This window comes from Micropterus salmoides, unplaced genomic scaffold (genome assembly GCF_014851395.1).
Source record: "Micropterus salmoides isolate LMB-PRFRI ecotype aquatic unplaced genomic scaffold, ASM1485139v1 Ms_hic_scaffold_1, whole genome shotgun sequence".
Taxonomy (NCBI): domain Eukaryota; kingdom Metazoa; phylum Chordata; class Actinopteri; order Centrarchiformes; family Centrarchidae; genus Micropterus; species Micropterus salmoides.
The window spans coordinates 10,802,471-10,823,532 of record NW_024040040.1 but is presented as its reverse complement, the minus strand read 5'-3'; the positions used below and the strand labels follow the sequence as shown (position 1 = coordinate 10,823,532).

General features: G+C 38.8%; 1 protein-coding gene across 1 annotated transcript in view; it reads left to right on the top strand.

The window, feature by feature from the left end:
* LOC119915699 (gamma-aminobutyric acid receptor subunit gamma-3-like) overlaps positions 1–20,544 on the top strand; it is a 38,035-nt gene extending 17,491 nt beyond the window's left edge. The window contains exons 3-4 of the mRNA XM_038735379.1: positions 20,247–20,314; positions 20,449–20,544. Of these exons, the coding sequence (XP_038591307.1) occupies positions 20,247–20,314; positions 20,449–20,544 (164 nt within the window). The remainder of the gene's footprint in view (positions 1–20,246; positions 20,315–20,448) is intronic.
* Positions 20,545–21,062: the final 518 nt, after the last annotated feature.

Below are 21,062 nucleotides of genomic sequence, written 5' to 3'. Positions count from 1 at the left end.
CTGGCTCAGATTTAGGTGGCTTTGGGGCTGACTCGGTCCTGGCAGGCCTCTTCTCCTTGATCCTCACAGAGCTGACATTTGGCGCAGGGGTGACACCTCACCAGCTGAAAGGACAATTCTCAGATGAGCCTCCTCAATATTTCAAGTCCACTGACATTTCATTATATGAAGAGGAGTTTAGATCCTGGCAAATGCTTCTTCTTACATCTTAGCTAGCCAGGTTAGCAGAGCTGACAATCACCTGCGGGAAGGCGGTGCAGGAGCTCCTCACACACAACGTGCACATGCATAGAGGATGCAGACATGAATGGATACACACTTGCAGACGCACACACACAAGCTGGCGGATGGAGTAACCTTTTATGAGCGCTGTGATGCAAATGTCTCTTCAGCTCTGTGTGTGTGTGTGTGTTTGTGTGTGTGTGATTGTTGGAAGGGCTTAATGTCTCAGGATTAACAAGTTTTTTCTAGAGTTTTACACTCTAGGTTGTTTACAAAAAAACTTTCTCCAATGTAGAACAGTTTCAGGCTCACAATGGACAGTTAAACAAATGATCAACATTAATGCAGAGATACTATCAAAGATATTGTCAAAACATGGTGCATGAGCTACCCACAATACAACTCAATCCCCTAGTTTCTTCCTCTTCTACTAGAAGAGGAAGAGACAGGAAGTAAGTCAAGCAGGACTCAGGACACAGCTTGCTCTTATTATTAATTTAACAGTACTGATGCTCAAAAGTCCTTACATGTAAATGTCAAAGAAACAAAGCAGAACCTAAAGAATTCTTACAGTTTAAGGTTATGGGACGCTCCAAATTATGGTTTGTTACGGTTTTGTAGAGGGAAAGCTCCTGCTGGGGTTCAGGGGTTAGGGTAGTTAGGGTATGCAAGTGACATTAAACAATTTATCAGATTTCACATGGCCACAAAAGGCTTTCTCACTCATATGAAATAGTCCTCTCCAGGACCTGTAAACAGACTTTGATGTGTAAAATCAGTGTGGTTCCACTTTAAAGTGGATTTTCAACAAAATATTCCCTTAAGCCATAAGCCTTTTGGGAACACCTTTTTTGGTTGATACTAGAACTGTATATGGACCTATCCAATTTTCGGCCAATCAAATGCCACCGACTTCCTCAGCCAATGATTGTGCATAATTTTTTTTTAAAAAGCTGCAAAAAAACTCACATTTTTCATGTTGATAGCCATATTGTGTTATGTATTGTCATCTGTCAGCATGGTATGTTGCATGTGGGACATTATGTTGCTATGGTGATGTCTGCCTGTGTGTTGACAGGCATTGTGATCCTAATAACTTGTACTTACAGATAAGATGATCTCATTATAGTTTGGAAAGACTTACCGCAGAAATTAATTAGGTTTAGATTTTTTTTCATACTTCTATACATCCTTAATGCCTGAAACTATGGAGCTACCTGCCAAGTGCACACAAGTATGCTGACAGAAATATTTGCAAATTAATGCAGTTTCCTGTGCCAACACACACACACACACACACACAGTCTGAGGAGGCAAACAGCAGGACTTGACCAGAAATGTAGCTTTTCAAAAATGTTTAATTCATTTCCAAAGAGAGGTTGTGGAGCTTTCATTCCTTCAGCATTCATGAGTTAATGAGAAACCACAAAGGAACGGCCAAGCAATCATGTAGAGCTTTAAAGCGGTGGGCTGATACCAAAGTGAAGAGCATTGGGTGGTAATAAGACCAAGCTGGGTCTGGATCATTGCTGACACATTTCCCATCCCTGTGAGCTCTAACCATTTAATCGATCTGTGTCTCCCATGTCCACTCCACTCCAGCGAAATCACCAGTGGTTAGCCAAGGACTTTTCTTTTGGGTTGGGGGTGGATAGACTTTATAATTTACTGGAGCTGCTGTGGAGAACAATTCAGAGAGATTATTTTTTTTGTGTGTGTCTCTTGATTCTCTGGCTATAATATTTCTTTCTGATTGCACCAGATTTATGGAAGATATAAAATGCCTAAATAAAACCAAATCAAACAATGAAATACAGTGAAATACATTACCCCTGGTTACATTTCTTTTTTTTATGTATGCATGTACTGTTTCATAATTAAATTAAAAATATATGGCAAAATTATTTTTTTTTGCTTTTTGTCCTTGTCACAATGAAAAATTCATTGTGACAAGGTGAATATTCCATGCCACATTAAAATCAAATCATAAGAGAGACAACAAAGTGAGGACATGTGTTATGACCACCAAAGATTCTGGATTCTGATTAGCTGGAAGGTTTTTGGAAGCTTTTTGTAAACGGGCAGTTTAACTGGACACCTGGGACATAGGTGTTTGTTTGCAATTTTAGATTAATGCAACAGTGAGCTTCATCTGAAGAGCTTGGTGGTAGTGTTTTTATGTAATCACTATCATCAACAACTGAAAAATAATTAGAGCATGAATAGCATCTCAGTGAGAAACACACATTTAATGTGTATGATTTTGGACGTCAAAATCTTTCCACGGAGGCAGATAACAGGTTCTATAACCACCTCGTCATCCATTACAATAATTTTACTATCCCTTGCATGTAGTCCAGCAGAGGGCAGTTAGGCCTGCCAATATTTAAGCACTCATTTGTTTTCAAGTGCAAAGGATTTTGTTTTTTTAGATAGAGATGCACGGTCAGCTTTGGGGCGCGACCATGGGGCGACCATGGGGCTCATGTCATTGCTGACTGGAGCTGATGAAAGACAGCTATTCACACAAAAACTGTACATCTAGTTACATTTGTGATTGATTGAGATGACTATCACTAAATGTTTCTGCAGCCAGCTACCCCACAGGACGCTGTTTTAATTTGGCCGTGGCCATGCCCCAAGCTGTAATTAGACAACTGATTGTTTTCACCCCCTCAATGAAAACAAATGAGTGCTTTGCATTTAGAATGCATTTAGGTGACAAATTGTTAAATTATTTTCCGTTTTAACAAACAAAATTTGAATGAATACATTTAGCAATAAATATTTGATACTCTATTTCTTGGGTTGATTTTTTAATTTAGGCATTTTAAATCCTACATAAGATTTGAGTTTACATCATGCAATCAGAATAAATGGGTATTACCCTCATGCTTTTGGGGACACCTAACTTCACTGAAGACAGATGTGGCACCTTTTTTGTCTGAAACTGCTAAAATATCATCCCCTGCATTAGCTTGCTTGGTATTAGACAGTTTCCATTGTTGTGACTGTACCAGGGGAGCAAAATAATGCATAATTCATTGTTTACCTGATGGACACGAAGTCTAATTAAATCTCCAGAATGTCTCCAGCTGTGACGGGTGTCTCTGATTTTTGTTTCCTTGTTTTAAAGTGACAAAGTTGCTTGTGGAAAACTGGCAATGCTAGTCACCAAGGACTCTTCTATCAATCTTATGTCAGTCTAACAATAAGGTGTATGTGTAAATAAGTCATCTAATATTCTTTCTCTTCCCCATCAAAGAGATTATAGCTTAACCTCTGTTGTAGCAGACGTCCAACGCCTATTAGCATTATTATAAATAGATTCTGTCATGATTCTTAACACAATATCCAGGGATAAGCCTAAGCTGAGCCAAAAAGCTTTCCATTTGCACCATAATCTTCAACAGTGTGAGTCTTAAAGTTGATTTTAATGTCGACGTAGCAGTTTGTGAGTCACATGCACTTTTAATTCACTCAATTCGCAAATTAAATCATATAATAAATGGGTGATGTGCTACCAATGAAACCAGGCATATGAGCATGTTGTGATTATTTCATGTAATACAAGTATAAACAAAATTGAATTGAGATATAATTTATAAAACACCTACCTAAAAATGTGCATAAATGTGTGTGTGTGTGTGTGTGTGTGTAACATGCAGCACCGGCCCCATCCCCTTATTTTGCGAGTTATTGCTTGGTGTTAGCTGAGTGATTGCCTGGTGGCGATTCATAAGCAGTGAGACCTTTCCCTTTCCCTGGTTCTCATTAAAGCTCTGAGGGAAGAGGCCCCTTCCCAGATCTATTATATTTGGATCAGGGAGCTGAATACAATCTGGTACAGTACAGTATGTGCTTGCTCAGTCTTCCACACACCTACATGCACAGACCACAAATACACAAGCACTGTATACACACCTACGCAACTGGTCAATATCTGTCTAGTGGGGAAGTCTTTTCATTAAGACTTACATTTCTTTTCTTTATCTTTTCTCCTCTAGCACCTTGATGAAAGGCCTTTGTGCTATACAGCTACTTTTACACAGTATGTAGCTATTATATTAAAAAGTATAGGCACTGGTTTATGTAATAAATGTCCTTTTATTCCAAATGTTGTAAAGAATGCAAGGCCATGGAGGGCAGGAGTGGATGAACCCGGTCTAAGAAGCAAAGCGAACCTGCCCACATTAAGGCAGGGATCACTTCATTGGTCAACACTACACCTGGCATTGTATTGGTTGGGGGATTTTGACAGACACAAAAAATCGGAAGAAAACATTTCACAAGTGCACAGAAAGCCTGAGCGCAAGGAGAACGGCTGAAGCTGGAACAAGCTGGAAGCATACGGTTTGAGCAGAAGAACCAACCTAAGCACTTTTGAGGAAAAGCATTACAAAATCTGAATGTAGAATAAAATAATGCTCCCAAAAGACCACGCTCTTGAAATAAAGATAGGAAAATAATCCCATAGAGCAGACAGCTGCTTTTAGCAAACAAGCTCTAAAAGCCTACTGTATACTACCTGTTGAGCAGCAAACAGCATTCAATGTTAGTGGTGCATTAAGCACTCAAAGACCCTGGAGGAGTTGGTAGAGACCAAAACAGAGCAGAAAGACTTGGACTTATATTAATCAGGTGGCCGAAAACACAAGTTGCTCCTTAACTGCTGGATGTGTAAATAAGCAACTGTTGCTAACATGTGTTGGTGTAGCTGTTTCCAGTCCTTATGCTAAGCTTTTTGACTCACGGTGTCTGGAACAATTCTTGTGCTATAACCCAGTAACTCTGCCTCTAATCAGCCACCTGTTTACTGGCTAACAGTTATTATTTATTTATTCACCATTCTCTATTTCAGTGCTGTTCATACTGTTATATTGTCATATTGTAGATACTGTATACCAAATCCACCTGCATCAAGTCATTACTCCTAAACAAAATATTTATACTTATTTATTCCAACATCCTTTGCACTCTGCTCACTGCACTAATTGTCAATGTCTATATTGTTTCTGTTCATAGTGTGTATATTTATTTTGTCTACACTGAAGTCTGTGTCTGACTTTATTTAATTCTAATTATTGTAATTTTGTATTTTTGTATGAGCAAGCACATCGTGAGCAATGTACAATCCAGAATCAAATTGCTCGCATGTGTACACATACCTGGCAATAAAGCTGATTCTGATTCTGATTCTAACCAGCTGCTAAGCTAACTAGCTGCTGGCTACATATTTAGAGTATAGATATGAGAGAGGTATCAATCTTCTCAGCTAACAAGAAAGCGAATAAGCAAACTACAAAATGTACAATTATTCCTTTAAGTTTTTCTGACTGTTTCAAACTATGTTCATCACAAGTTCACACACCTTAAAGCACTTAAGGATTTCATTTTGAAATACATGGGATTTTGCTATTATGTGTCAAGCTGTGTTTGTGCACTATTACCTAATTAAAGTGTTATGACACGTATTAGTATGTTCAGGTTAAGGCACAGACAACAGAGCCCCTCTATCACAATATTTCCTGGTTTCTTTTTGCTGTGCAGCATCACATTTCATCTTTTCAGAAATGAACTTATTCTTAGAAAGGGTGTCAAATGATATAGCTTTTCTGGGCAGAAGAGTTCAGCAATAAACATCACCTGTGTACAAAGGAATACAGTTTCCCAGTTGTTGGGTGATTGCAGCTAATGTCCCTCTCAGCGGTGCAGATGGCTTGCTGCAGCTTGTCCTTGGAGTGAGTAGCTGCTGAAATGTAAAGATATGGGTCAAATAGCATTTGCAAATAATTTTTAGCCTTTGCTTCTTCCTGCTAGGGAGAACCAGATGGCTTCTGCCCCCCACATTCAGTATGCAGTTTTAGTTATTTAAACATTTCTTGGAGGCAGAAATAGTTTCATTGGTTGAATTAAACCCCAGTGGGATGAACCAAAGAACTAAATTTTTTGTCATTAGACTGGAGCCAAGTGAAAATGATAGAGGAGAAAGTCATTGTTATTTATATTTGTATTAATTTTTCTATCTTAGTTGCATTTTAATAGTAATAATAATTGCACTATGGATGCTTTACTAATTGATTAATTTAGATACTTTGTTAAAACATGGCATACACTATTAAAATCAGTATACAGATATTTTTGGGAAATAAAAGAAACAGTAGCTTTGTGTTGAACCCCTGATATCTTGTTGATGTAAGTTTTAACTTGGCTGTTCATGCCATGCCAGCATGCTAAAAAATATTAAATATAGAGGTGTAGATTTTATTAACTGCAAATCTACAAATGAACTGTTTTTGGATGGAAATATAAAACCGAGGAATGCGTCTTCCCACCTCATTTTTCAGTGTCTGTATCTCTGTATCTATTTAATTGTGTCGTGGTTTTCATCCGTTATGATCAAACCTTTGTGAAATGGAGTGAGCTGAGGTGTGCCCTGACATTTTTCTCGAATGTTAAGTAAATATATCCAGAATCTAACAAATTCATTGGATCGATTTTATTATACCTTTGTTTTTGAGAGCATCTTATCAAAATCAGTCAAGTCCTATTCTCTGTTTGTGTTTTCTGGCACTGCTCAACAGTTTTGACATTTTTCAGTAATTACCAAGTGTGTGTGTGTGTGTGTGTCTAGGAAATTTGTTATTTTGCCAATGGGTGGTGCAGCGCCATGCAGGCTGAGAACTGCTGGAAAAGACAGCAGAGGGAGGTTTCCTCCTAAGTGGAGCTGGTGCAGTCACATACATAAAGATTAGGTGGCACTCTGCAAAACCCCTCACCCCATCTAGACCTGTGATATTTATGATAACTCAGCTTTGGTACCAGGGGCTGATTACCTTTTCTTTAATGCCATATTCATAGAAACACATTGAAATTTTGTTGCTATTTGGAAACTTCCATATGTTTAACTTGGATGCCCACATCAAACAGTTTTAAGGTCAGCTATTGGGCTCTTCTCTTTATTGTGATTAATTTTGAAATCAATCAGTAATGTTTTCTACCTTTCAAAGACTGAAGAGAAAAGGAAACCAACGTCGTCTCACTGCCAACTCTGCAGTTGTGTTGACACCGTTCAATCAATCTGTAATGCCAAAAGGGAGGTTTTGGAGCCTACAGAAAAGGGCTGCATGGCCTACTTGTGATTACCGCTAGGGGGCTGACACCAGAGGGCTGACACAAATATTGCTGTTGTGAGCTCATATTTTAAGTTCTGTTATGATTAGGGATGGGGATCGTTAATTTTTATTGATATTGATACCCTTATTGAGACTGCTTAACGATCTGATTCTTTATCGATACCACTATCGATACTTTACTATTATTTAGTGATGGTTATTTGGTAAGACCAGACCCAACATGCAGGCATGAGGTAGGCTTGCACGGTATGAGGAAAATATTCAATGTGCGATAACCTTATATATTGAGATGACATATCACTTGCGATAAATAAACATATATTGAAGTGTACATATTAAAGGCAGGGTAGGTAAGTTTGAGAAACTAGCAAGAAACTGCTGATTTTTGATAGTATCCAGCAGAGAAACTCCCCTTCTGGGCTCCTTTCAAAGCCACGCCCCCAAAACACATGAACGCGCCTTACCGACTCTGCTGGAGGACGAGCACAGTGTGACGAGCGGAGAGCAGCGCGATGCAGCGGCTCACATCAGGGGTAAGAAAACATTTAACTTTATCGTTATGAAAATAAATAACTAACCCGGTTGTTAGTACTCACTATCAAGCTAGCATGTTATTATTGGATAGGTTTAAAAAGACTGACTTTGATTCAGTAACGAGTTGGCTAGCTAACTGTTAGCATCAGGTAGCTGTGCGAACAGCTGCGGTATCATTGGGCAAAGCTAAAAACAGGCTGATACACATTTTCCCGTTTCCATCAGTTACACTACACGAACGTGAATTTCGTGTTAGACTCATAACATGTACGTTGTTTTGCGTGTTAGAGCTTCCACTGTGACAGCATTATTGTCTCTGATGAGGATTGCGCTCCAGAGCCAAGCACAGGACCGGGACAGGACCGGAAGCAGAGGAGGGAGGGCTGCCAGGGTCCGAGGAAGAAGAGGCAGGACGGGGAGGATGAGGTGCAAGCCGAGCAGCACATACCTGCGTCGAGCTTCACACTCCAACAACGTCACATCAACAGGTATATATATTTTAATATTAGTCTATTGTCACCCATTGTACTTGTCTCAAAGTTTCTCTGGTGTTTCCCCCTAAGCCCTTTTGGTGTCAAAAATAAAGTGCTATATAAATGTAATCCTTCACTATTGTTATTACTTTTTTATTATTGTTTACTGATTACAACAACTAACTACAGCTCTGCTTCAGCCATTGGCTCATCTGTGTCATGGACCTGGTGTGTAACGTGGACACAGAAGTCCTGTTAGAGAACAACAAACCCCTATTCAATAAAAATATCTGATGATGTTGATGAATGTTCTTTCCAATTACACCGATCTTTCCAATTTGGGGTTCTAACAACGATATATTCCTTTACAGGCCAGAATCTGAGGACTGTGGACAACATCCAGACTACAGTGTTTCCATGCACCACACATGGCTGATCTTCCAGACCCAGGACAGAGTAACAGACAGTTCAGTTAGGCAGCATACAGACAGTTTGTAGTGTGGCAGTGTGGAGCACTTAGACACAGAGTCGTGATACTGAGTTGCTGTTTATGGAAGATACACAACTGTTCTCCTGATCCACCAGGACAATACAGAGGTTTAATCCTAGCAGGGTGGAAGATGTAATGTCACTAACTGACACACAAATAATTCCATCCATGTGTGGACGAATACCTGTACATTGTTTTTGTTTTATTCCCAGGAGGGTAGAGAAAATACAAAGTATATTTTTCCCTGTTCTGGAGAATATTTTCATTCTTTTTTAAATAAAACACTGAACATGATAAATGCCTTTTCTTTACACTTGCAGCATAAATAATCAAGCAACTACATTTATGTCTTATGCCTCCAATAATGACATCGAAATGTGGTATAACACTTGTTTATTGTTATTAAAATACTACTAAAACTACAACCTTTATCACAAATAGATCATTTTTAAACATCATTAAAAATAAGTATGTACAGGAAGAAAGACAAGGTGTGTCCAGAGGTGTCCTGACTGATTATGAAGACAGATCAGACTTTGCATGTAGCATCATATCGCTGCTGTGGAGATGATTAAATATATCACAATCACCTCTCTGACATGATTACCACATTTCAAAACCAACCATATTACCTTGTTGTTTTATATTTTGCTACATCTAGCAACACAGTTGGGGCAGGGACACCTGACTGAACCCCATGTTGACGGGGATCATCAGGTCTCCTGGTTCTGCTTCTAGGCATCTCCCCTCAGTAGTAGACAACCATCAGAGGAGGAGGAGGAGGAGGATGGCACTCTGGAGGTCTGCAATGTAACTGTAGTCCTTCTCCACCTTCAATCCACTTCCTGGACTTTTTGTTGTACACCTTGCTGTACCTGATAATACAGAAAGGAGGATCAGCTTAGTTAAAAGTTTGTAATACCTGACATTGTTCTCTTATAGAGCAGTTGGCATTTCCACATAAAATGCAATCAAAACAATAAATCAGCACCATTTATCTGTATTCCTCATACTGTTTAATATTTTTTGATTCATCACTTATAAATGTATTGAGTAAAATGCACAAGAGTACTCATAATGCAACATACTGAACTGTGTCATCAGCTTTTCTCCTGGCTGGACTGTGGACACGGTGGTTGTAATCCAGGCCAGCCAGCATGGTCCGATCAGTGTATACTGGTGAGAAGTACAGGGTGTTGGAAGACTCCAAATCTGCAGGTGACCTGAGGACACAGTATAAATAAAACATACAGGAATTTTTGCTTCTGGTAAAATAAGTAATGGCATAACAGCAGCAATTACAGTAAAAGGTTTTCACACAGTAGGTTTAGCTACAAACAATGTCAAACTATATTATAGGTAGCTTATCTATCAGAAACACAGATACTTGGGGACCTTTAGCCGTCATTGTTTATGTCTACTAACATTGAAACATTGAAATGTCTCTCTCATAACTACAAACACAAAGCTAATGTGACATCACCACATTTGTAAAAGTAACATACAGTCAAACATCAACTGCAGACACAAGATAATCACAAACAGATTAGATACAAGGTAAAGATAACTAAAGTTAGGTGTAAACATAGTATAACAATAAACCTGTATGGTGAATAACTAAACCGATGATGATAAAAGCCAGATTACCTGTCCAGCAGAAATAAAGCCACCACGCTGTGTCAGCCCCTTGGTGTTCCTCAGCTGTCACTATCATTGAAAAGCCACGCAGAAAAAGCTCGTCAGGTCTGAGCGAGCTGACCGGGTGCGCGCACGGGGGCAGCTCCTGTAGCAGCAGGGCTGGTAGCCATGGCAGCGAGGGAGAGTGACAGTCACCCAGCCAATCATTGCATTCGGTCTGAATGAAACGACTGGCTGTGTTTACTGCAGCCCTGAGAGGACTTTAGGAACCGGGTCCTTTTGAGGTCTCGATCCCCATCCCTAGTTATGATGGACAAGGCTATAAATTACTATAATAAATAAATAATAAACACTAACTGATGACTACAGGCTTGCTGCAGCTACACAATCAAAAGTTTAGGAAGTTTAGGAGGGGTCTTATTTTTTCTGAAAGTGTGCAAAACACATTTTTTGCAATAATACCTCTATGTTCTGTTTTTATGATAAGGGGTACTTAAAATACTAATAATAAATAAACAAATGTCCAGCATGTTCACATTTCTGTAAGGAACATACTGTTTTTACACTTGAAGGGAAGTAACTAGCGCTGGCATACTGTTAATAAATAAATAAATAAATAATTATTAATTAATCTGTACTAGAGAAGTAGTCAAAGCTCGTTAGATAAGAATAATTGTTGTGTACTTCATTTAGTATCTCAAGAGTCAGCTTTGATTCCTAAAATCTGTATATGTAAAAAAAATAATTTAATCATTCACTCTATGATCTAACACTATGTGTAACACAGACTGTATGCTCACAACTGACGGACTGTGGCAGCAACAGTAACAGCTTCTCCAAGCAAACCAAAGGCAATGTGGGCTTTTACACATACTAACAAGGGAAGAGAGATGTCATGCATGACATGATGTGTAATTGCTGAGGATGGCATGTGCACTAGAGTATGAAACAATGGATTACAATGACCAACCATGACAGTGTGTGCACACTACACTTCTGTGGATCCATAACTGACCTTTACTATATGACCCATATAACTGAGACTTAAAGGGATAACTGAACAGAGGCTGTGGTTACTAGCAGACTGTATTTGAAAACTCTACCCATTATCTATGACTTTAAAGGGGAATTGAAGAAATAGCGTAAAATGAATGAAGCCAAATATTGCGCAGAAATAAATACAATCTGCAGTTTAAATCCAGCCCCATATTGGGTCAATTTTGAATGAATTCAGCAGCCAATTTTGTTTTGTTCACCAATTCAACAATGGAGCATGAATTAACTCTGATTTGCGCAACTGAGTTACATATCCTTTGTTAAGTTACATTAAGGATATTGTTTAAAGAAAAACATTTAGAAACTCTGTATAGCCTATGCCTAGTTACTACGGTTTCATTTTTAGCTCTGTTTTGCTGACAATTGAACATGCTACATTTGTGGAAATAGTAAATTTCAATGGCCTAATACCTTTATATAGTAAAACTGCATTTTGGCTTTGTGGGACAGAGTAGGTCACAAAATATTTCAAGCACTGTCCACTTGTAAGTCCTTGTTAAACAATGTTGTACTGGTGGAGTCACTTTGGAAGGCCTAACATACTGTAGATGATGACTTAGTAAACAGGATGTGATTAACTATTTTACAGCACATTTATTTTGAAAGTGAGCTAAAGATGTGAGGCTAACCTCACACAGCCTCCCGATGCATTCAGTACTCCCAGTAGAGCGTTCCATTGGCGCTGAACATATGGGAGTTGAACGGTCAGCTGGGATATGTATGTCTGCAAATGTGTGTGTGCCTGTTTGCCAAGGCTGACAATGCGTAATGCATTTGTCATGGCAGCCAGGCCAAGCAGGCATAAAAGCCCTTTATTCTTAATGGAGGCCCACAGGGTAATGTGGTAATACAGATGGGGCCTGTCATGCTTTTCTGAAAAGCAAGACGAGGAGGAGGAGTAGGATGAGCAAGATGAAGAGGGGGAAGAAGGATTCATCTGGCCTCTGTGGATCATGGTTTCTTCATTAAAAGTGGAAAATTGGGTTGATAGACAGATCGATAGGTAAATAGGTAGGTAGCTGTTTTAGCATCTTCCCATTTTGATTAGAAGTTGGTTTCCTTTCAACTTTATTTTTCTCTTTGAGAGATGAAAGAGAGCAAAACAAGCTCCCAAACAGAAGTATAAAACAAGAAATAAACAGTAAAGAAGAAGGGGAAATATGTCCTGAATATTCTCTTTTACAGCAGCGTCATCATCTGCCATGCGTTATTTGGACATATGTCAGGTCGGCTCAGCTTTTGTGATGGTTGTGTTTCTTTTATAGACTCACACACACTTCCAGAGGGGGAAGAAATAAAAGATTGAAGGGAGGCTGGAAACACCGGACTGTAGTTTTTTCCTTCTGGTAAATAAATCTAACTGAAAAAAAGAAGTAGTCATTACTGTAACTCAGTAGACCACGCTGACTAATGTCTGTCTGAAACATATCGTCAGAGTGTCATCGTCTACCTTGATTATCCGCTGGTGTAAATTAAGGACAATTCCCTTCAGGTTGTCCCAGTTTCCAAACGCTGCAGAACTAAGCTGTAACAGATCCGCTTTACATCCCATGCTTCCACTTGTGTGGTCTTTTCTTCATCTCCACTGTAAATGGGTCTGAGGGACAGTGAATCTCACTGTCACCTAGGTTTCCTCCAGGTACACCATAATCCAAAGACATGCAGTTGCGTTGCACTAATGTATATTGCCCAAAAGTGTGATTATTGTTTATCTCTGTCTGTCTTTGTCTGATGGCGATAGACTGGCATTGTGTCCTGGGGTTTCCCAATGCATGCAAAAATACACTCCAGCCTCTGGTTACCCTGAATGAACAATGAATGAGTCTACAATTTGTACATTGTGATTATGTATTGTCCTGTACGCCTTCAATGCCAAATTTCCCCAAATGGACAATAAAGATTTGACTCTGAGCCTAAATTTGGGTTTGATGGGCTGTAATGGTGCCATACAATACATAAAAGGGGGTTAGAGATGCTAGTAAGTGACCAAAATGATGCCAACAAGAAACCCTTTAAAATGAAGCTGCTTGGTGGTGCGCTCCAGTGTACCCAGGTAGCAGTGTTTGCGGATGGGAAGCCAGTGAGGGATCACACCTTGTTGCTGTATTATTGCCTCCCACTGATTAATCAAAGGTTGTTACAAGTACTCCAACCTCCATGGCATGTGAAAAGAAGTGACTGGCAACAGAACATGAGTAGGCAAGTCCAATCTCTCCCCGGCAGGGTGACAATAACCAACAACTGATTGTACTAAGTAGAAGAAAAGACAAACCAAGAACCGCAGCAAGAGTCTACAGCCATGCTCTGTGTAGCTGTATTTAGGTGCTTTGAGCGAAAAGCTAAAGTCACCATGCTAACACGCTCATAAGACAATAACAAGCAAATGTTTACCAGCTTTAATGTTTACAGTGTTACATCACAATTAGTGATAAACATGAGGCTAATGGGAATGTCATTCGTTTGGCAGGTATCTGGTCATAAAGCAAATAAATAATTTGACACTAGAGGAGAAGATGCAATGCCTATAAAAAGTATTCACACCACTTGGATGTTTCACCCTTTTGTTTCTTTTATACATGAAATCATGGTCAATATAATTTGGCTTTTTTGACAAGAATTTGCAACAAAAAAAAAAATCTTTAATATCAAAGTGAAAATGGATTTTTACAAATTAATGTCAATTATTGAAAAAATATATATGGTCAAATATTTATTTATATTTATTTATAGCTGAGTCCTTAACCTTTAACATTTGCTGGTGGTTATAATATTCTAACTTAACTTATGCCAGAGAAATGCAGTGAAACGTGTGCCAACCAACCCTGCTCTCCCCTACACAGGGATGCAGAGAGAGAAGGTCAGTCTATATAATGTCATACTAAATAGTTCATGCTATTCGTGTTTTTTGTATTCATTTGAATGGCCAGGATAACTTACATCTAATAGTTATTAACAATTTACAACAATTCGATAACAATTTACCCTACAGCAGACAGCAAACTTGAACATCATCTTAATGTATGTCAAAGCAGCTACAGCAACTACGGTCAACAACAGGAACTAATGCATGAGAACTTCATGGAGATGAAGAGGGAGAGACACTAGGTCATTATAGTTTTTAAGAAAGCTTCTTAGAGGAGATGAGCGTGGCCTATATAATCTGTCTGTTAGTCAGGGACTCAGTGTAGTTCATACACTTCACTCATACATCACAGAATTGTGTACGACACTCATCCACATGATCAATCCCCCTCCCTTCTCTCCCTTCCCCCCTCTCTTACTCATTCTCTCTCCAATTGATGCTTTTGATAGTGCCTGGATTTCGGGAGTGCTACAACCCCCTGAGCAACCCCTACTTACTGTGACCAGTCCTCTGCACAATGAGTGAAATAGTTTATTTTAAAAGTGGGTTAATTTGTTGCAAGTCAGTCAGGGTCCGTTGGAGGGCAGGGCCCGTTTCAATTGAAAACATAGTAGTAAAAAAAAAAGGGAAACATAGCAAAGGCCTCCGATGGATATATTTTTTTTAATATTGGTGTTAGGCATAGAGCTGCAAATTGGTTTCATGGCTAAACAAAATAACAATTTGGTCATCACTTAGAAAGCCATTTTTGTTCTTTTGCCTTCCTATATCTGTTGAACTGTACAGGCACATGCACTTGTTATAAATTTTCTTTATCAATTGTAGTCAGATATCTACATTTGGTCTCTTCATTTACTTTCGTTTTTTAGATTTATAACTCATTGTAATATGCTTATGTAAATACTTTTTACAAATTGTGTTAATTTGCATGGTCCTGTATTCTAATTTTGTGTTTTGCATTTCAACTTATGGTTGAATTTTTTTTTTAAAGTTTATATTTGTGATATAGAGGACTCCCTTGCAAAAGAGACTTTGTCTCAATGGGATTTTCCTTTTAAAATGAAGGTTAAATAAATCAGCAAAATGTTTACAAATCATCAATTGATGGGAATATTAATGTCTGTTTCAAATTTCATGACAATTTTCACAATATTTCACTGAAAACCAAATATGTCAAAACTGAGGGGATCACCAATGTCATTAAGGTTTTTACTACAAGGACCATGAATGTCTGTACAATATTTCTACCAATCCATCTTGTAGATGTTGAGATAACATACTATGGCCGCCACTGGCTGCCACTAATTGTGCTGTTCCTGTTAGTGATTCTGCTGGTTATGCAAATCCAGCTGTGTGAATCCCCATCGAGGATTGGTCCATCTGAAGATGAGACTGCCTGACTGATTGGGGTGGCTATGAGCTGACTGAATCTACCAATCAGCAGTCTCCAATTAAGCCCAGCTGCACCTTAAATAGTTTGTGTGTCCACAGTCCAGGGCAGCTGTGAACCAGTGATCAGTTTGCCTTGATGTTGTGATTAGTCTACAGAGTATTTAGAGTGTTTTGTATTTCCTAGTGTTGCCTGTCAGAGTGGCTTCAGTTCAGAACTTTTGTAATTCACTTTGTTTGGTATATTGTGCCAAGTGTTGGATACTGTAATTGCTAGAAGCAACATTTTAACGTAAGGTTGTCTCATGCTACATGATGTATTTTTGAACAAATGCAGATTTCAACCTAAAGATCACAGAGAACATTTCTGACTGTAGTTCAGAATTGTGAAACTAATTTCAGAAGTGCGACCGCATTGTTGTCCCTCATTGTCCAGTTGATGGAGCAGAACACGCTGTTGGAAGTGAATCAACGCCTCCCAGCAGGCCTCCACTGGCCCAGCACATCAGGTTCCTGGGGACATAACACGCAGATGTGCGCACATAAACACACCCGCGTGCATTTCAATTCTGTGATTCATATCAACATCGAGAGCACACTAAATGACTATGAAGATGCTGATGATTTAACAATATAGAAAGTCTTTAATGGCAATGAACCGTTAAGAACAATTGAAATGAATGTAACATGGGTCATGGATTCATTAAATAGCTCTTTCCCCAATGTGACAACTAACATGATTCTGTTACATGCAAAACAGATGGCACATCTAGTTTAGTGCTCTTAATTGATAGTGCTACTGCCTGTAGATGACCAACTAATAACACTAGTATATTCCAATTGAAGTCTACTCCTTAAGCAACTTGTTTTCTTTTTTCTGTGGTGCTGTTGCTCACACCTGAAAGCTGCTCTGTAAAACATCAGACTCTTCTTGCTGGATAACGAGCAGCTTGACTAGGTAAGGTCAAGGGTTAAGCACACTGCTCCAAGGCACCATTTCTTCAAGGAAAAAGGGAGTATAAACATGCAAAGTTGAACATAATTTTGTGGGCTTTTAAGCTTTTTGCAATCTTGTGCTACATTGAGGCAGTGCTGGAAAGGACAAGGCAGCATCAACGCTTCAGTGTAACACGGAAATCGTAATATTATATTAATAATATGTAAGGGTACTATGCCTCCTCCAGCCCTTAAAATGACCACTTGCAAGGGGGCTATTCTAGAACAAGTCACTGCATATAAATACTTGGGCATCTGGTTGGAAACTTCACTTTCTTTCTCCATCCACATATCAAAGCTGTTAGCTGCTATCAGGTTTGCCACAAATGCTTCTTTTAATACACACCACTGTGCTTTATATTTATCTGTCAACTGGTCCTCCCTTCAGACTCGCCGTAAAATTCACTAGTTCACTTTCATTTACAAGACCCTTCTCGGCCGCCCACCTCCTTACTTGGGTCATCTGTTGCAGCCAAAGCCTGTCACATACAACACCCGGTCCTCACTTTGTCGTCAATTAAGTATTCCCAAAACCAACTCTGCCTTTGGTCTTGCTTTTTTCCAATCTGCTGCCGCTCGTGACTGGAACGCTTTGCAAAGTTTTCTTAAACTGGATACATTAATTTCAATTTCATCTTTTAAAACTATTATATCGTCTTTGTTCACGGACACTTGCAGTTGCTTCTCTACATAATAATTTTTGTGTTGTCTACTGTGTTGTGTTTTTAATTGTATTTTATGTAATTGCTAAAACTGAATGTATTTCTAATGTACTGTATTTATTTCAGCCCCTTTTCCTTTTCCCTAAGTGGTTACCCCACTTGTCAGGCCGCCATTGTAAATAAGAACTTGTTCTTAATGACTTGCCTGTAAAAATAAAGAATAAAAAAAAAAAAATATATATATATATCTATATATTGTACAGTATAGATAAATAAGGCAAAGATAGATTTTCCCAGTCTTTAAAGGTTCACAAGTGCTGTGAATGGATCTGTAAAATCTCCTGTGTGAGTACAAAACAACTCCCTTCATTTATCTTATTTTTGGCATTTTTCAAAAAGACTCCTTCAGAAGTTTTTGACAACACACCACTCTGCAGAACGTTTAACCCAGCAAGATTCCATACACGTCCGATCTGCTGGTCACAGTCCTGCAAAATAATACAAACCAACTATTAAACTATCTCACAGGGTACAAGAGCTCTCACACAGTGCTTAACCTTGTAATGTGTGTTGTAACCAGAACAACTCAACCTGCATTTACACTGATGTACACTGCAGTTGTTGTATTTGATAGCACTCCAAAGGGGGAACATTGTGCTTGTGGGTGAAACAGAATGTTTATGTGTGTCTTGTCTGTAGCCTAACTGCAGCTTTTCACTTTTGCTTGGCACGTAATGTCCTGCGGTGTGAAGAGTGAAAGAGAGATATGGTGCGTGGGAAATATTTTTAAAGCTTGTGTCAGTGGATCTATTAATATAATGAAAAAGATCAACCCTTGTTTGGTTTTCACCTTTTCACCCATTAAAAGGTTAGGTTCACATCTTTTCTTTGTCAGCTGTAACAGGCCAGCAGCTTCTCTAAATTTTTTACACCATCCTTTTGTGGAATTGTAACACATACGATGTCGTACAGTGCTCCCGGTCACTTATTCCTCCGTCCATGTGTAGCATACTTACGGGCACATTTTTGTTTCTACCAAAGACCAAGAGTCTACAGCCACGCTAACTTCTCTGTGAGGCTGTACTTCACAGAGCAGCGATCTTTTGAGCTAAATGCGAATGTCAGCATGCTAATATGTGCTAAATGACTATGCTGATGTTTAGCAGGAACAATGTTTACCGCGGTCACCATCACTGGTTTTGCCTGCTTACATTTGCATGTGCTTAAGGCCCTTCATTGGCCTCCCATTGGTTTTAGAGTGCATTTTAAAATTTTAATAATTACTTAGAGCCTTGCATGGTCAAGCTCCCTCTGAGGTCTTCACCTTTTAACATTTCCCAAAACATATTTTAAGACAGGAGGTGATCATGCTAAACACCTAAAGACACATCTTTTAAGACAAGCTTTTAACTAGCCATATGGTTTTCTATTTTATGTACTGTTGTTTTATCTGTTTTTAGTTTATTTTTAAGTAAACACAAAGTAAAGCTTAGGCTAATGGGAATGTCATTAGTTTAGCAGGTATTTGGGCATAAACCACACTATTGGACAAACTGATATTTTCACCTGATGATAGTGCCACAGGAAATGTTAAGGGATCACTAAAGTGATTACAATTCATCCTCTGGGGGAAATGAATATCTACAAAATGTGTTGGCAATCTAGCCAATAGTTGCTGAGAAATTTCAGTCTGAACCAAAGTGTTAGACCGACCAACACATTGCCAACCGAAGAGCTATGCTACTTGGGTAATGTCATAATGTAGCCACGGAGTCCCCATGTCGTGTTAAACACTGCGTAACAGGTTAGAGTGCATCTTTGAGTCTGTGTGTGTTACTTAGACATTTAGATGAGGTGCTTGCTGTGTGACAAAAACAAAAATTAAAGCAGCATAATATGACAGCTGTACATTTGTTATGATTACATTACTTATGATCAAAAACTAGCAAGTTAACAATTTTGCTAACACAGCCAAACATCATGGAACTGCAACAATATTTTAAATGTCTCAAGTTTAATTGAACTGGTCAACACCAGATGAAGGACATGCAGTGAATTTGTAGGTTGGGTAAACCATGTGTAATTCCGAGAAAATGTATTGTGTAACGTGCTCTTTACAGGAAATATATAAGGACATGGAGTTTCATGAAGAAAAACATAATATTTGTATAGACTTTACACAAACAAATGCAGCCAGAATGATCCATAAACCCCACGTTATAAATTTTTCATGGGAGTTTGTTCACTAACATCAACCATTTTTCTTTTTCTTTACTGCATGTCAGATGCAATTTGCCTTTTTTTCTGTCTTACAGTAATTAAACAAACAAACAAAGACTTAGTTGCAGCATTTAGGTCTGGTACCATTCCACGTTTCTGATGCTCCAATTTCTGCTTCTTAGAACCAACCCAAATGTTATTGCCAAGCAAAATTAGCCAAGATCCTACATACTGACTGAAAATGATATTAACTGTCATGGTAACACAGTTAACTGCTCCAGGAAGCAGGGTGGAGCCTTTCTGATTTCAAAAGTAAATCTTTCCACTCCGGCTCTGCCTTCCTTGAAAAGAAAATAGACTCGTTTTATTTGTCATGGTGACACTGAATGATGATAACCTTTGTTTTAAACTTGATTATTGATTTGATATGTTGGCATGGACACATAACTGCAGGATGAAAACGCTGACAAATGACAAACCAAATAGAATGACTGCATGTATAAATCTCACATGTCCTACCTACAATGTGTGCAGCCACCATCACTCACTCTTCTTCCCCTCTTGCAGTGAAACCAACAGTCATCAATGTGGGCATATATGTCAACAGCATCGGGCCTGTGTCATCCATCGATATGGTGAGTTAAAATATTCTCTCTCTCTCTCTCTCTCTCTCTCCCTTTCTCCCCCAGTCGCACACACACATTTGCCTAACGTTGGACATTAGCATCATCTTACATGAATGCTGCCATTTCTCACGCTGTATTTGGAGGTCATGTGGACCACCGCAGCTGTTTTTGAGCTGAAGAAAGCCAGGAAAAACAGGTGTGGACGCTTTGTGCACATCCCGTGGATCAGCTCGGATTAAGCAAATGAGTGAGTTTTAAAACCCAGTAGAGTCATAGAGATTCTGCTATGAAAGCGCTCTGCTATTGATTCAGACAGTAGTTAGTTTCCCTGTGTGTGTGTGTGTGTGTGTGTGGGGGGGGGCTCCTCTCAATCTCGGGCATAAAAAAGTGTTATTTTCTTTCAGTTTTTCTGCTTTTTAGCTGTATTTAGTTACTCGATTTTTTGCGCCAGCATGGCATTTCCCAGAATAAAGTTTGATTAGAATGTCTTTTTGAAAAAGACCAGGACATGAATCGATGCATATTTCATTATAAAAGGCTTTATCAGATGCCATAAAACATAAGAAATGCTGAAACTGAAAGCTTGATGAGCGGTAATGAGAAAATAGCTATACTTTTCAGATAACTGAAAGCATAAGCAGTCTGTTGTTTGGCCTTGAATGGAATGCAGTAGACTAAATGGACGCAGCCTTTCATTATGTATAATGCAAAAGGCCTTTTTTAAATTGTTGTCAATACATTTAAATATGATACTTAT